This window comes from Callorhinchus milii, unplaced genomic scaffold (genome assembly GCF_018977255.1).
Source record: "Callorhinchus milii isolate IMCB2004 unplaced genomic scaffold, IMCB_Cmil_1.0 Scaffold4, whole genome shotgun sequence".
Taxonomy (NCBI): Eukaryota; Metazoa; Chordata; class Chondrichthyes; order Chimaeriformes; family Callorhinchidae; genus Callorhinchus; species Callorhinchus milii.
In genome coordinates, this window is record NW_024704745.1 from 60,104,096 (window position 1) to 60,120,015 (window position 15,920).

The 15,920-nt window shown below is 37.8% G+C and overlaps 1 protein-coding gene across 1 annotated transcript in view; it reads right to left on the minus strand.

The window, feature by feature from the left end:
• aff3 (AF4/FMR2 family, member 3) overlaps positions 1–15,920 on the minus strand; it is a 263,454-nt gene that overhangs the window by 14,994 nt on the left and 232,540 nt on the right. Inside the window, exons 11-16 of the mRNA XM_007885859.2 lie at positions 12,063–13,094; positions 10,467–10,591; positions 7,286–7,493; positions 5,240–5,370; positions 4,987–5,050; positions 4,743–4,879 (exon numbers count right to left, since the gene is read on the minus strand). Coding sequence (XP_007884050.2) covers positions 4,743–4,879; positions 4,987–5,050; positions 5,240–5,370; positions 7,286–7,493; positions 10,467–10,591; positions 12,063–13,094 — 1,697 coding nt within the window. The remainder of the gene's footprint in view (positions 1–4,742; positions 4,880–4,986; positions 5,051–5,239; positions 5,371–7,285; positions 7,494–10,466; positions 10,592–12,062; positions 13,095–15,920) is intronic.

The window sequence follows — 15,920 nt, forward strand, 5'->3', positions numbered from 1 at the left end:
AGATTGGAGCTGCTGAAACATTCATTAGTGTTAATCAAATTAATCCACATTGCTTCCAAATATGTTAAACAAAACTGTGCAGTTATAACAACTTGCCTTGTGCATTTTAAACAAACATTGTTGTGTTTTGTGAATAACATTTCTTTTGATTCATAATAATTCTCATAGTTTACTTTTATATTCTTCGCAACCACCACCACCACAGGTAATGTTAATGTTACTATAATGGATTTCTGCCTCGCATTCATCCAACTTCAAATCAAGATTACTTCAAATCAGAGGAATTTGACTTCTGCCGATTTGGAATCAGAGAGAGATTTTTTAAGTCATAATAAGGAAACTCTTTAGAAAGGAACAAGAATTGAACCAAATTCAGAACCTAAAGTGAATTGGACAAACTTATGGATTTGTGCAAGTTACCTTGAAACGTATGTTTATACGCAAAGTAACAGTGAACCTTTGAACAAAAAATATGACTATTTATACTTATAGCTATGTTGTGAAAGTCCAAAGGAACACAATCCCCCTTTGGTCATGTGTTCTCAAGTTGCTTCTAACACATGCTGACTGCGAGACTGATCATTTTTTAGTTTGTATATTCATAAAATAATACAAATTCCGTAATTGTTTAAGGTGTTATAAATTTTCAACCTGTTTGTTCTGGTAGTCTGTTCAGGATAAACCTAATTTCTGAAAGTCCGGCAGTAGAGTATGTATCAAATCCCCTTTTCCAGTTACTTAATTTGTAAAAACATTTTGCAGTTTTACTGAACTTTAGAATAGTAACCGTGATTTCATTTTATTCACAATGTAAATAGATTTAACTTGAATTTGTCAGAACGTCTAAATTGAAATTTCATTATTATATTGAACATAATATTTCAACAACATTAATTAGAATTGTGAGATTCTTAACAAATGCAGAAAAGTGCTGTTTGGAACAATGTTGACTGACAAATTGGATCCAAATCACAAGAAGTGTTTGTCAAGGATTGTTTATTGCTGTCAATTTCAAGCACCGAAGATCTATCCTCATTGTTGCCAAAGGAGGTTTTGAAAGTTTATGCAGCCTTGTGTGCAATTTACATATAATAATAATAATAATAATAATCCTTGCATTTGATATAGCACTTTTCACGTCGGGAGGACGTCCCAAAGCGCTTCACAGAAGACACTGTAAAGTGAATTGACTGTATATTTGTGGGCGAACGCGGCAGCCAATTGCGTACAGCAATGTCCCACAAACAGTCGTAGATTGAAAATGACCAATTTATTATTGTTTTTGGTTTTGGAGGGATTATTATTAGGCGTGTGGAGTAAGGAAACTTGCCCAAGGTTTCGCCCTGCCTGGAATTGAACTCAGGTCTCTCGCTTGCAAAGCGAGTGCTCTAACCACTGAGCTACAGGACTCCACAAAAAGGAAAAGTCTAGTGGTTTTCAACTAGGTAATCTGGGGAAGAGGGAGGATATGATTAAGTTCTCTGCACAGTTACCAGAAATTCCATATTAATAGAACTGATTGCAAATATTTTGCAAAGACAGCACCGAAAACATCTCTAAAACCATGTTTTAATTATAATTAGCAATTTCCTCCTCACTTCTACATAACCTGATATAACATTCACCTCAACTGAAAATAAGGCACAAATTCAACTGAAATTGAAATTGAAATACAAGTTGTTAAATTGAAAATTGAAGCACAATGCATCGACAGCTAAATTGCAACATTTTATGGGTCCCAAAATTGCTTCTGTATGTGCATGCGTAATGTATAAAAAACAAACATTGAGAACAAGAGAGAAAACAACAGCCAAATGGGTAAAAAAAAATCAGAAACCTGGCTTCTGTTTTGCAAATAATCATGACAGATAATAATTCAAATTTTAATAAAATGCAGCAATATATAAAAATAGTGTTATCCTTGGGTAAATTGTTAATAATAATAATCCTTGTATTTGATATTGCGCTTTTCGCGTCGGGAGGACGTCCCAAAGCGCTTCACAGAACACACTGTAAAGTGAATTGACTGTATATTTGTGGGCGAACGCGGCAGCCAATTGCGCACAGCAATGTCCCACAAACAGTCGTAGATTGAAAATGACCAATTTATTATTGTCTTTGGTTTTGGAGGGATTATTATTAGGCGTGTGGAGTAAGGAAACTTGCCCAAGGTTTCGCCCTGCCTGGAAATCTTGGGATCCATTTTCAACCAAAGTTTAGCCTCACTTTACATAAATCTAGCATTGCTGACAAGAGATGAGGCCAGAATATTTTCAAAATCAGTTCCCTGGAGAGGGATTTGCAAGGCAAACCATAAACCACGCTGCGTGCAAGGAATTTGTTTTTTGTATTACTTAGATCCAATATTAACTGAGCATTCAATGGAATGAAATATTCTTACAGGGTTCAAGCCAAGCTGAGTAAATCACCAGAAGTGTGACTTTGTTTCATCTTCTGAGTAATCCTGGTTTCCAGGTATATTAACAATTTATCAAGACAAGAATCCTTCACCTTCACAGTTGGAATATTATCTGTGAAACTAATGGTTCTCAGATCCTACTGCTTTACAAGAAGAAACTAAAGAAGGATTGTTATGTACATCATTTAATATCTAATTAAAGTGTAACAGTGATCGTAAATGCTGTGAAGATGAGAGAATTGAAGAAAGAGTACCAATTTATCAAAGGCATCCAATGTAATCTGCCTAGGAGTTATATTTCTATGTAAGTAATGGAAAAATATGAAATGGGATACAAGTTAACATTTTAAGATAATGAAAGAGACAGCATAAACATAGAAAGGTAATTTGAACAAAGCTAGAATATCCATGACTGTTCATGGGACACTGCTGTGTGCAATTGGCTGGCGAGTTTCGCCCACAAAGTATACAGTCAATTCACTTTAGAGCATATTCTGTGAAGTGATTTGAGACGTTTTGAAGATGTGTTACGGCGCTATATCAAATGCAAGGATTATTATTAATATAACACCTTGCATCTATATAGAGCCCTTCATAATAATAATAATAATCCTTGCATTTGAAATAGCACTTTTCACGTCTTCTCGACATCTCAAAGCACCTCACAGAATAGACTGTAAAGTGTATACTTGTGTATATTTGTGGGCGAAACATGGCAGCCAATTGTACACAGCAGCGTCCCACAAACAGTCGTGGATTGAAAATGACCAATTTATTATTGTTTTTTTGTTTTGGGGGGATTATTATTAGGCGTGTGGAGTAAGGAAACTTGCCCAAGGTTTCGCCCTGCCTGGAACTGAACCCAGGTATCTCGCTTGCAAAGCGAGTGCTCTAACCACTGAGCTACAGGGCTTCATGCGGGATAGTGTCACAGAAAGCTTAGCCAGAATAGAAGAACCAGAAGGCAATTATAAATTTAGGAAGCCACAAGCCACATTTAGAATAAGGAATAGCTTTTTCATGATTTGATTCATTGATGCACGGAATGGACCACATCCAAATGCAGTAATTAGACCAAGTGCTGATTTGAGAGACTGGTTTGGGGAACATAAAACCACTTTGAAAAAGATTGAGTTTGAAAAAGGACCTGGATGAGGGAGTGAGATTGATAGACTGAAGGTCCTTTGTTATTTCTACTATGTTTTTAAAATCTAACATATTGACAGTATCATTTCCAAGTCTCTTTTCTCCTTTTTACAACTATGTACTGTTGCAATCGAGATGAGAGTTATCAGAATGGTACACATTGTCATTTCAGATACCCACCATCAACGTTTAGAAACCTAGGGTCGGGATAGCATGATCAACTGCACTGTAAATCTTCTACTATTCTACCCTCTGACACATGTGTGCAACATTTCCATTTGCTACACGAGTGTTATATCTGGCCTCTTTGAATAAGATTTCCAAAGTAGTATCAATTAGTGGCAACATGGGGGCACTTTACTATCATGTATCAATACCTATGATGAACTGACTTGAAACTCCTCAAATGTATTTCATTTAAGACTCTCATAGCCAACAGAAACCTTCATCCTATCAATGTGGGATGTATTTGTCCAGGCAACTGACTTGAAATGACTAGGGTCAAACCCATTATGCCATGCGTCTGAATGACAATCCCTGAATGACAAAAAACATGATGATATTGCTATAGATTTATAAGGAAACAATGTATTATTAATTTTCATAAATAAAATAAATTGGCAAATATATTGGGTCCAATAACGGCTGAAATGGGGACCAGAGGCACACTTTGTTCCACAAGTAAATCACATCAGGAAAGAATTCCCATGGGAAAATGTGACCTGCTTCCAGTTGCCAAACTGAGTTCTTATTTGCATCTCTGAATTGTTGCTTAGGAATCTGTTTAAGAAACACAACAATTTAGACTACCAATATATATCTGACATATGCTATGAATGTCATTATGTATCAGTGACATGGGACAAATTGAAAAGTGGTGGTGGTGATGGAATAAAAGATAATTTCAAACAGAACATCTTTGTACCATCACCACCTAAAATGGAATCAGTAGATATTATAAGATACGCCAAGAGTTTTTTTTGTTTTACCTTTTAGATTTCCTTAATTCAATTACTGCCTTGGATCTAGAACCTGGATATTCAAAATACTTTTACAAAAAGGTCTTGCATATCTGTCTCAATCTTATGCATGTTTTATTAAATATACAACATTACTTTAACATAAATCTTTATGTTAAAACATATATATTGCTATTGTTTTTTTGGTGTACACATACCTGATGAGTTCAACTGTTTCAGAATACATAGTGTATGGAGATTTGGCTTCAAGAGGTCCTTGTTCCATTGCATTGCCACATTCAATAAAAGACAGTGCTGCATCTATATAATTGATTGCCTTTCCAAACTTCTCCACCTAAAGTGAATAAAAGCAACCTCAACACTGTTGTCACCATGTCAAATCAATAAAAAACAGTGCTTAAAAAGTTCATTTACACACTCATAATACCAACATGTACTCACCATAGCATCAGCCTGGTGTTTCATTCTCTTTGCTTCCTGCATATAGTAGTCTGCCCTGTGCTGCCTACACAAATAAAATTGAACATCCTAAAATAGTGTTTACTAATGTAAAAAAGATTTACACAGTAAGTTAACCATAAAAATATCTAAACAAAGTGATTATTTTCATTGCTAATGTTTCACTTTGCTTTAGTTTTTGCACTGATCATTTGAACATATTGCACTTTATCATTTTGCATAGAGCCTTACTCACTTGTCATCGAATATGAGCTTCGGTCTCCTGGAGTCTATAAACTCCTTTGATGCTGAGGACCACAGGTTTTCTTGAGACTGTTGATTATTGCAGCAAAGATGATTGTTTTCTAAATTAACTGGGAACCCTTTCTGCATAATAAACACAGTAAAATAATTTATTGTTCAGCATTACAATGTAAACAAGCATGAGAACAAGAAACTTCTTCCTACAAACTAAAGAGTTGGGTTTTGTATTGTATAATAGCTATGTGCTATTTGTTACAAGCAGTCAGTCAAGCATTGTGTGGTATAATAAACTGTACAGTGTACTGAAAATCTCTTTGATTTTTTCCAACATGCTCAGCAGGTTAACACAGTTTCTTCTAACCATGCATCCATAATGAATATCTGTTAATTTTCATTCAATCATTAATTTAAACATCAGTTAGAAAATAAAATTGTTACTGACACCACACAAGAGACTAAATAGAATGCACATTCAACATTAACTGGCCGTCCTTTACCACATTCAACATTTTAGGAATTTGCTAATTAAACATTGCTTATTAAAACAAATCTGTTAAGAACTAATGTGAATTCCTCCCCAGTATCTCTTTCAAACAATGTGTAACCTTAGCAGCTTAGGAATGAGTCACCATCTCCCAGAACTGGGACGAACAGAACAGTGTAGTTATAGAATTCACTGAATTGACCAATAAGTCAAACTATCCAGCTATATGAATAAAGTTCTCTGTTCTCTCTACAGACTATTTTAATTTGGGCCTTTTGCCCTTTCTTTCGGTATAACAACAGTCTCATCATTGTGGTTCTGGCTTACTTGCAGACAGCTGCTGACTGTAATGAAATTAAAATTTGCACATTCTACAAAGAAATGCTTTATTTGGTCATCTGAGTATGAAAAAAGAAGAGCCATTATATGTACAGACAGAAAAACAATTTCATGCTTCCAATAATACATTTGCTCTGCAGCTTGCCGGCAGTTAATATTTTTTGTCGTGTCCTCAGAAATGATAAATGCAAACATTATAAAAGAGAACAAAATATTAAATATGGATTAACATTTTTTCCATTATTTTTATTCTAACCCTCTGCTACTTTGAAGGTGAACTAATATGTTTTCCTTTCAACCTCTGCCATCCATTTCAGAGGGTGGGAATCACCTTTTAATAGCAGTCATTTTCATTGCAGATGATTAAAGGGGAAGTACCTGAAGATCTGACAGGATTACATCACAGAAGCAGCTCTGCCAATATCTTCAGGCGTGACTGAGACTGGTACTGTACATTTTCTCCTCCAAAGTAGAAATGCTTTGTTGCTTTGGAATCCACAAATTGACAACGGGAAAATACAGCACAGCAACTAGCCCATACCCAGTTGAAAATCTCCAGAATTCCAATCTCTTTCCCCGTCCCTTGGTTCAGCTATTTCCAATTCCAGTGTCAATAATGTACATGTGTGACTGTAATCTGCTGACACTGGTCATCTTTGCTCACTTTGTGCAAAGGCTGGCAAGCGTAAATGTGTAAGCAGGACACAATTGTACATGTGCAGAATTGATGTATATTGTATCCTGCGCTCAGTGTCACACAGTTTTTGCATAATGGCCTTGCTGGGCCACGGATACCAGTTGGGAACATCTGGTATACATATATATATATATAGACTGCGCATCAACATTTGTGGAACTGGCGAGCAATGTGTCAGTACACAATGTAGATCTTGTAAATTAACTATTGTCTGAATTCCAGTCCAAAATATCTCAACAGCCATTGTATGAACCAGAAAATTATTGAAAATTCATGATCTGATACTGATTATAAGTTTTGCTTTACATTATAGATTGTGGCACTTTTGCTTTAGCCTAATTACAAAATGAATATCATACTGCCCTACTCACATTTTACAGATATTTGATTTAAATCTAGTTTTATTATAATGTCTGGTGAGACAAAGGGTAATGAAGCAACTTTAAATGGCAAGGTAAACACAATAAAGAATACTACTATTACATGATATTCAAAGTCTGAATGCTATGTTTACGTACGCTTGAATCTTTAGTGCAAGTCTGTGCTTTGCTCTCAGATTTCCAATCCTTTGAGGAAAGGGATGCTGACGAGGAGTTGTCTGGCAAATCGCAGTTTCCTTTGACTGAAGTACTGGTTTCAGAGGGGTGTTTTTGTTCCGATATGTCTGATACAGATGAAAGTGAAGGATGAATTTCCTTTACTGTTTCATTTGTTTGCTTGGACATTCTGCATTTGGATAGAAAAATCCATAAAAATTAAATTTCATGTTGACAAAGCATACAACAATACTTAAAGAAATATTCACCAATTAACATAAAATATTCAGTGTTTGTGAGGCAAGCATGCTTTCTCTTATTAAAATATTAGGAGTGGAGTCCTGTAGCTTAGTGGTTTGAGCACTCGTCTTGCAAGTGAGAAGACCTGGGTCCAATTACTGGGCAGGGCGAAAGTTTTCTTACTCCACCAGCCTCTGTTTACCTAAGCAGTAAGTAGGAACCCGGTTGTTAGTTGATTGGCAGATCGCTTTAATGCCTTCGTAATAATGCCTTCCAAAATTTGGTCACTCAATCCACGACTGTTTGTGGGACATTGCTGTGCACAATTGGCTATTGTATTTCACCCACAAAATATATAGTCAATTGACTTTACAGTATATTCTGTGTAGCTCTTTGAGATGTCTCGAAGACGTGATAAAGTGCTATATTATGTGCAAGGATTATTATTATTACTGTAAGGAATTCTCACTTAGATTCTTTATTAATAATTATTAGATTCTTTAATAATAATCCCTCCAAAACCAAAAACAATAATAAAAATTGGTCATTTTCAATCCACGACTGTTTGTGGGACATTGCTGTGCGCAATTGGCTGCCGCGTTCGCCCACAAATATACAGTCAATTCACTTTACAGTATATTCTGTGAAGCGCTTTGGGACGTCCTCCCGACGTGAAAAGCGCTATATCAAATGCAAGGATTATTATTATTATTATTATTTAATAAAGAAAACACTTTAGTTTAGATGCAAGGAGTACACATTTTGGAAAATCAATTTTCTAATTCACCTATATTATCCTACAAATATACAGTCACTGCATTTCACAGTCAAAATCTGTGAAGCGCTTTAAAACGTCCTGATCACATGATAGGATGCTGTATCAAATGCAAGGAACCAATTAATACGATTATAGAATCTGTCATTGTTTTGATAAGTTGTTAATAACATTTGCATATTCCTACAAACACTATACTTCATAGTAATTCCTGTGAAGCTCCTGGTGAACACAAACACATGGCAAATCCTTTTTATTTTCAGAACTAAACTTTCAGAAGAGAATACCTTGCAGGTAACTGATTAGTTACATGAATGGTAAAGTATCATAGAACTTGGAAGTATTACTTTGATGCACAGTAAAATTAGCATAAAATGATTGGTTATATATACACTATTCTCAATTATAATTTCACTGAAAAATTATCCAATTGCTTTTTGAATCTGCTGATACACTCAGCCTCCAGTGTCATCCTGGGCATGTACACCACTGTGAAGTAATTAAACTAAACTATCTGTTCATCTTCCCTCTTCTGATCTTAAAATCCGTGTTACATGAAAGGCATATAACTACAATTTATCAAACGTTATTAGAATTCAGATTTTCTATAATCTTTGGATCTTCAATCCTTTAGAAGCAGAGTCAATTGTGGGTTTCAAAGGGAAGTAGACAGGTAACATGAAAGTTAAAGGCTTGAAGTTGTATGGAGATAGGGCTGGGGCAGTGGGATTGAATGGACAGCTTTCTCTAAGAGCTGGTGAAGACTTGATGGGTCAAATGGCTTTCTTCTATGCTGTAGATTTCTATGGTTCTATAATTCAATAAGAAGCTTCCTGGCTGTTCTTTTTGCCAGTGGGAACATTTTCTGCTTCATATTCTCTCTTTATAATTCATTCAACAAACTTAACCCAAAAATCTAATTATCAGTGAACAATACAACTAGTTACTACACTTATTAGTGTCATGAGGAATCTCATTCCTCTATTCTGATAATTGGTTATAAATTATACATTACCTTATTGAGAAGTTCTAGCTCCATAACTCTCATGTTTCTCATTTATTTCAATTTAAATTATGAATGTTATATAAATATATAATACTTGAATTTTGTGCTGGAATATCACAGGTCAAAATATGACTGAATGGTAATTAGCTTATTCTGATCAGTCAATATATATTTGTATAATGGGATATTGATGTCTAATCAATCTTGCAAACCAAAGTCCAGCAAGACAAGCATGATGTTTTTTGGTTATTTTTTGTGGGCATAAATCTACATTTTTTACTACTCTGGACTGCCAACAAAACTTAAATTTACCTTCAAAGAGATCTATTTTGCACAATAAATAAAATTCTTTGTTCTTATAATCTGAGCATCTTCCTGCATAAAACTAATGTTCTTGCATATTGGGTATTTTTTAGGGATATGTAGTTTCTGTTGTGAAATCGTTTTCTTACATTTGTAGGTGTATTTTAATATGGTATGAAAACCAACTTCAAGTAACAAAAATAAAATTCAGATAAGTGGCAGGAGGGATGGGGAACTTTTTTCATTGTTAAAATTCATTGTTAAAATTCAGTATTTCAAGCTTGGCAATAGCAAAATAAATATCTCTATTTTAGCAGATTCAGAATAAATGAACTCCACAAAATATTCAATGTTCCCATTGTTTGCTTGACAAATAGTTGCCTTTCATTTGCCAAAGTAAACAAAGTATTAGGAGCATAGGAACAGTAGGCCATTTAGCCCCCACAAGCCTGTTTCACCATTCTATTAGATCATGGCTGACCTGTACCTCAATTCCATTTTGCTGCATATCCTTTGATTCTCTTACCCAACAAATATCTATTCACCTCAGTCTTGAAAATTTAAATTGATCCAGCATCCAGAGCCTTTTGGAGGAGAGTTCCAGATTTCCACTACCCTTTTTGTAAAAACGTACTTCCTGACTTTACTCTTAAATGGCCTAGCTCTAATTTTACGATTATGCCCCCTAGTTCTGGATTCCCCACCAGAGGAAATAGTTTCACTGTATCTATCCTATTCAATCCCTTTATAATTTTAAATACCTCTATTAAAGGATGCAATTCAGTATATCCAACATTCTGTCCACAGTGTTTGTAAATAGGATAAATTGCAACACCTACTCGCTGATGGTAATAGCTTTTTGAGTTGGCACAGAAGAGTTATCAGTGAAGGGTAATGCTGCAGTTAAAGGTTCATTCTCCAAATGGTTCTTCTTATTCTCACTATGAGCATCATTGGTTTCAGACTGAAAAAAACACAATAAAATAAATTATTACAGACTTTAATTGTACAATAGTGATTTGAAAGTCGCTTTCATCAATAGATGTAACACCTTATAATTTGGTCTAACATGGTGGTATTTCTCAGTAGGATTTATTTAATAAAGAGACTGAGTAGCAAGTATGGGCACACCTCGACGTATCTCGACGTATATCATGATTCATGAGAACTCAGTTCCAATGCAATCTACTTCCAAAGTGGGGTTCCTTTAGGTCAATGGGAATGCAAACAGGATTCCATATTAAGATGGCTACCCGCAGCAATTTTCACATGCAATTTTTAATGAATTCAGAATTCTGCAGTCCCTGCAATGGTAATGTCACTGGGGAAACAAATTTGCATGTTATCATTGTGAAAAGCAAAGACATGTATTTGTTTGCACACCAACATTGTCTTTTTTTCTCGGCTTCCATCAACACTCCACAAGGAATACTGAATATTGAGGTAATCGCTCATAGATTCAACTAGGTTGATATCTAATACGTAGAAATGCACTAAAACAGAAAGGGCTACTGATGAACAAATATAATTGTCTGAACTTGACCAAACCGAAGTGTGTAAGCTCATGCACAGCACACTAAGGGTCAAATACATTTACAAGGGAATTCAGCAAACCTAAGGTTCCCCTCTTATGATAATCAACTGCAGAGTTTATCGTAATGTTTACAGAAACAACATTATTCATTATTTGATTATAACGGCAATGCTCACATATGTATATGCATTATTATTATTATTATTGCATAGAATTTCATAAAACAACAGTTCTGTACTCCATAGTACATCTTGTTCCACCATGAAAGGAGATTAGAAAAACAAATGCTGCCATGTTCGCCTACAAATATACGGTTACTACACTTTACAGTAAAATCCTGTGAAGCACAATATGAAAGGATTATTATCATATTCTTCCCTGTTTCAAGCTCCACAAACCCATCACCCCATCCTCACCAGGCTTCTCTAGCTCCGTGTTCCACAGTGGATTGACTTCCAAGATCCTCATTCTGACGTTTAAATGCCTTCACACCATTGTCCACTTTCCTCTATGATCTCCTGCATTCCTACTCTCTTGTCCACTCTGTCTGTTGTTCTAACTCTGGCCGGCTGCACATTCTCACCCCTTCCACACATCATCAGCGGGCAAGCTTTCAACTATTCTTCCCCAATCTCTGGGAATCTCTCCCCATGTCTCTCCATCTTGCAATCTCCTTTCCTTTCATAACTCTTGTATAAACCTAACTCTCTGTCTGGTCTTTTGATCGTCTAACAGCCTATGCCTCCAGAAAGCCTTATTATTGTATTATAATCATAATAATAATAATCCTTATATATAGTGCCTTATAACAGCTCTGTACCATTATTATCTTACTCTTTTGTGTCTTCCGATAATTATGCTTTATCATTTTTGAGTCATGTTTAATAGATTGTCAGAATACCTTGCGTTTTCTTCTTGATTTTGCTGTTTTTTCTCGTAAGGAACTAGAACCTTCATCAATGATATCACTTTCTTCCCCCTTTGTGTCACTTTTTTGGGCTAAAGACTCTTTGGGTAAATGACCAGGAATTCTGGACAAAAGTGTCAAATCAATTTTTACCCACAGTGACTTGGCTTCTTCATTTTCTTTTAACTGTGAAAGAAGTTCATTTCGACCAAAAGGAACTAAAGTAAACAACTGCCCATCTGAGTCATTGGGTGGTTCATTCGTAGTCCTTGCATTAACAGAGCTCACTGCATTGCAACTACTGACTCTGCTGAGGTTGCTGCTACAGTCCTTTAATATGTGGTTGCTGGCTGGTGGAGTAGAAGTTGATGAACATTTGGCCAGAAGAGATTCTTCATGATCTGAGTCCAATCCTGAGCATGAAGAGGATGAAGAAGATGATGAAGAAGATTCGGTGTCAATAAATTCTTTTGATTTAGGTAGATTTTTGCCAGGTCCCTTGGGTTTTCTCTTGTCACAAAGAGAAGTGGTCTGTGGTTCTTTTTTAGGTCCTGCTTTGTTGGCATTAGGCTTGGGTTTGTGCTGTTGTGATGCACCAGTGTTCTGGCTTGGTTTGCCCTTAGGAATATTGTTGTGATTCTCCAGATTGAGCAAGCTGAAATCGTCGCCAGTGGATGCTCTTTCTGCCTTACTGGGTTGCTTTTTGCCAAGTGTTTTTCTCTGAGAGGCATTTTCATTCTGAGTAAGTGGCTTCTGTTTGCCACCTTTAGTGACTGGAGTTTTATGAGCAGTTCTAGGTCTCTGCTTTTCTCTATTAGGGCATGGACTTTCCTTCTCTTTGAAGTCTGTTTGATTAGGTGCAAGAGCTTTTCCCTTTTCTTCGTTCTCACACTGCTGTTGTGCATGGAATGGATTGTTGCTGAGCCCATGGTTGGTATTTTGGCTAACAGTAGCATTCTTGTTGCGTGGATTCACCTTGTTTAACCATTTGTCAAGTTGCCATTTGTTAGTTGATGGCTGTTCTGGCTGCAAACATATGAAGATGTAATATACTGTTCTAACGCAACAAACAATTGCACTATACCAATTACTGATTGCAGATTTGTGATTACATAACAGTAATTTTATACAAACATGCATTTAGTCGCTATTTCTGATTTTAATATGATATACAGATCAAAGGTATTATTATTAGCGTTTTTGATTTCTGCCCTGAAAGATAAATTCTCGAATTAATTTAGTAGCAGTTTGTGCACTTAAATATGATAATTAATTAATTCATTCAACTGTTCCAGATAATAGAGAAAATAGCCAAAACTATTCTTATGGGGGCGTGGTGGGGGTGTGGGGGGAGAGGGGTAGCTGAGCTAGCTCAAAGGTGTTGTGCTTGGCAATGGAATGCTGGAGTTCTGTCAACTCTCTGTGGGTGTCCTGGTGATCTAGTTCCTGAGCCAAGCAGGTCTGTGGTACTCCAGGGAACTGCTGATGATAAACAAGTCAGCCTGACCCAGCAGCTGGTTGAACTCCAACAGTAGCTTAATGCACCTCCCTACATCTCAAAATTGCTTATATCCCACTCCTCTTGCCTACTTCGCTCAGCCAGCACCGGCCTCCTGCACATCCTCCTCCTCTTCACTCCACTATCGGCACTGTGCATTTAGCCACTACGTCTTGAAACGCTGGAACTCACTGCCTCAATCCCTACACAATGCCTCCTCTTTGCTTGTCTTTAGCTTGAACTTAAGACCTTTCCCTTCAACTCTGCCTACTCCCTGGCTCAGGGTCAAGCTCCGTCATTATTAAACACTTAAAGATGCTACCCCTCATGATGGGCTTTACGAATACAAGTTGTTGCTGTTGCACACTCTGGATTCCCCAAGCTATGGTTCTTGCCAAAATTTGCCTAATACTCTCTGGAATTAGGTATGATGGTAGCGTCCCTCCAGGGAGAGAGCACAGTAAAATTTCCATGTGTTCAGGGAATACACAAGTGGAAATCTCAGTTTGGTTTGAATACTTAAGCATGATGATGGATTTCCACATGTGTCAGACACCCAGCTGACCAAATAAATAATCCCAAATTTAGGTTCATGATATGAATTATTGTAGTTCAGTACAATATTGTGTAAGAGTTATTGTATTTCAAGCATCACAGAGCAAATAACAGTTGTTTGTGCTGTATTACAAATTACAATACTCAATATTATTTTCAAGACATATATGGGAAGATACTGTAAATAGCTACATAATTTAAAATATCCATTATTCTGGTACAGTAGTTACTTCAAAATATATCTGTGGTAAAGAAACAAATCTCAGTTAAGTGTATTAATTACCATGATAGTTAAACACCCAAAACACTATAAAATTAATTTCTGAATTCATCTGTCATGGCATAATTGAAAAATATAATTTTCTAATACATTATGTTGTATTATAAGATGCTGGAGATGCTGGATTTCCTTGAATCCAAAATCAAGGGAATCCGCTCCGCGGTCACTCCCCTTCTAACTTCCACCACTTTCCTTCCACACTCCGACTCCTACCCATCCTCCCCTGCACACCTTTGAACCCGTTTCCCCACCCTCTGTCACCAAACTCATCCTGTCCCTGAAACCCACCACCTGCTCCCTTGACCCCATCCACACTCCACTCCTTATCTCTCAGCTCCACCTCCTTGCCCTACTTATCACAGACATCATCAACCTGTCCCTCTCCTCTGGCTCTGTTCCCATTCCCCTAAAAACTGCCACCATCACTCCCACTTTGAAAAACCCCTCCCTTGATGCTTCACAGCTATCAAGCTACCGGCCCATCTCCAACCTCCCCTTCTTGTCCAAGGTCCTTGAAAGAGTTGTCGCCTCCCAGCTGCGCTCTTTCCTCTCCACCCATTCATTATTCAAACCCCTTCAGTCGGGTCTCCGTGCTGCCCATAGCACAGAAACCGCCCTGGTCAAGGTCACCAATGACATCTTGTCCATCTGCAACCAGGGCTCCCTCTGCCTCCTCGTCCTCCTCGACCTATCGGCAGCATTCGATACGGTCGACCACGGTATCCTCCTCCACCGCTTGTCCTCCCACCTCAACCTTCAAGGTCCTGTCCTTGAGTGGTTTAGGTCGTACCTCTCCCACCATCTTCATTTTGTTTCCACAAACGCCTTTTCCTCCAGCCCCCTCACTGTCTCGTGTGGTGTCCCTCAGGGCTCTGTCCTCAGTCCCCTCCTCTTCACCCTCTATATGCTCCCCCTTGGTGACATCATCCGCAGACGTGGGGTTAACTTCCACATGTATGCGGATGACACCCAACTCTACCTTTCTTCCTCTACCCTCAACTCCACGACCACCGATGTCCTGACAGCCTGCCTGTCTGACATTGATTCCTGGACAAGAGAAAACTTTCTTCAGCTTAACGTGCGCAAAACTGAGGCCCTCCTGATTGGCTCGTGTCAGTGCCTCCGCACCTCAGGCGCTGACAGCATCAGCATCCAAGGCTGCACTCTCCACCTCTCAAAGCCAGTCAGGAACCTCGGGGTTCTGTTCGACCCTGAGCTGTCCCTTCTTCCTCATATCCGCGCCACAACTGGCACCACCTCCATCACCTCCGAAACATCGCCAGACTACGGCACTACCTCACCACTCACGCTGCTGAAACTCTGGTCCACGTCTTTATCACCTCAAGGCTGGACTATGGGAACTCTCTCCTCGCCGGCCTTTCCGGCACCTCCCTCCACAAGCTGCAGGTCATTCAGAACTCTGCAGCTCATGTACTGTCCCGCACCAGACTTCGCAATCACATCACTCCCACCCTCGCTCGCCTCCACTGGCTTCCCATCCCCCAGAGGATCGAATTCA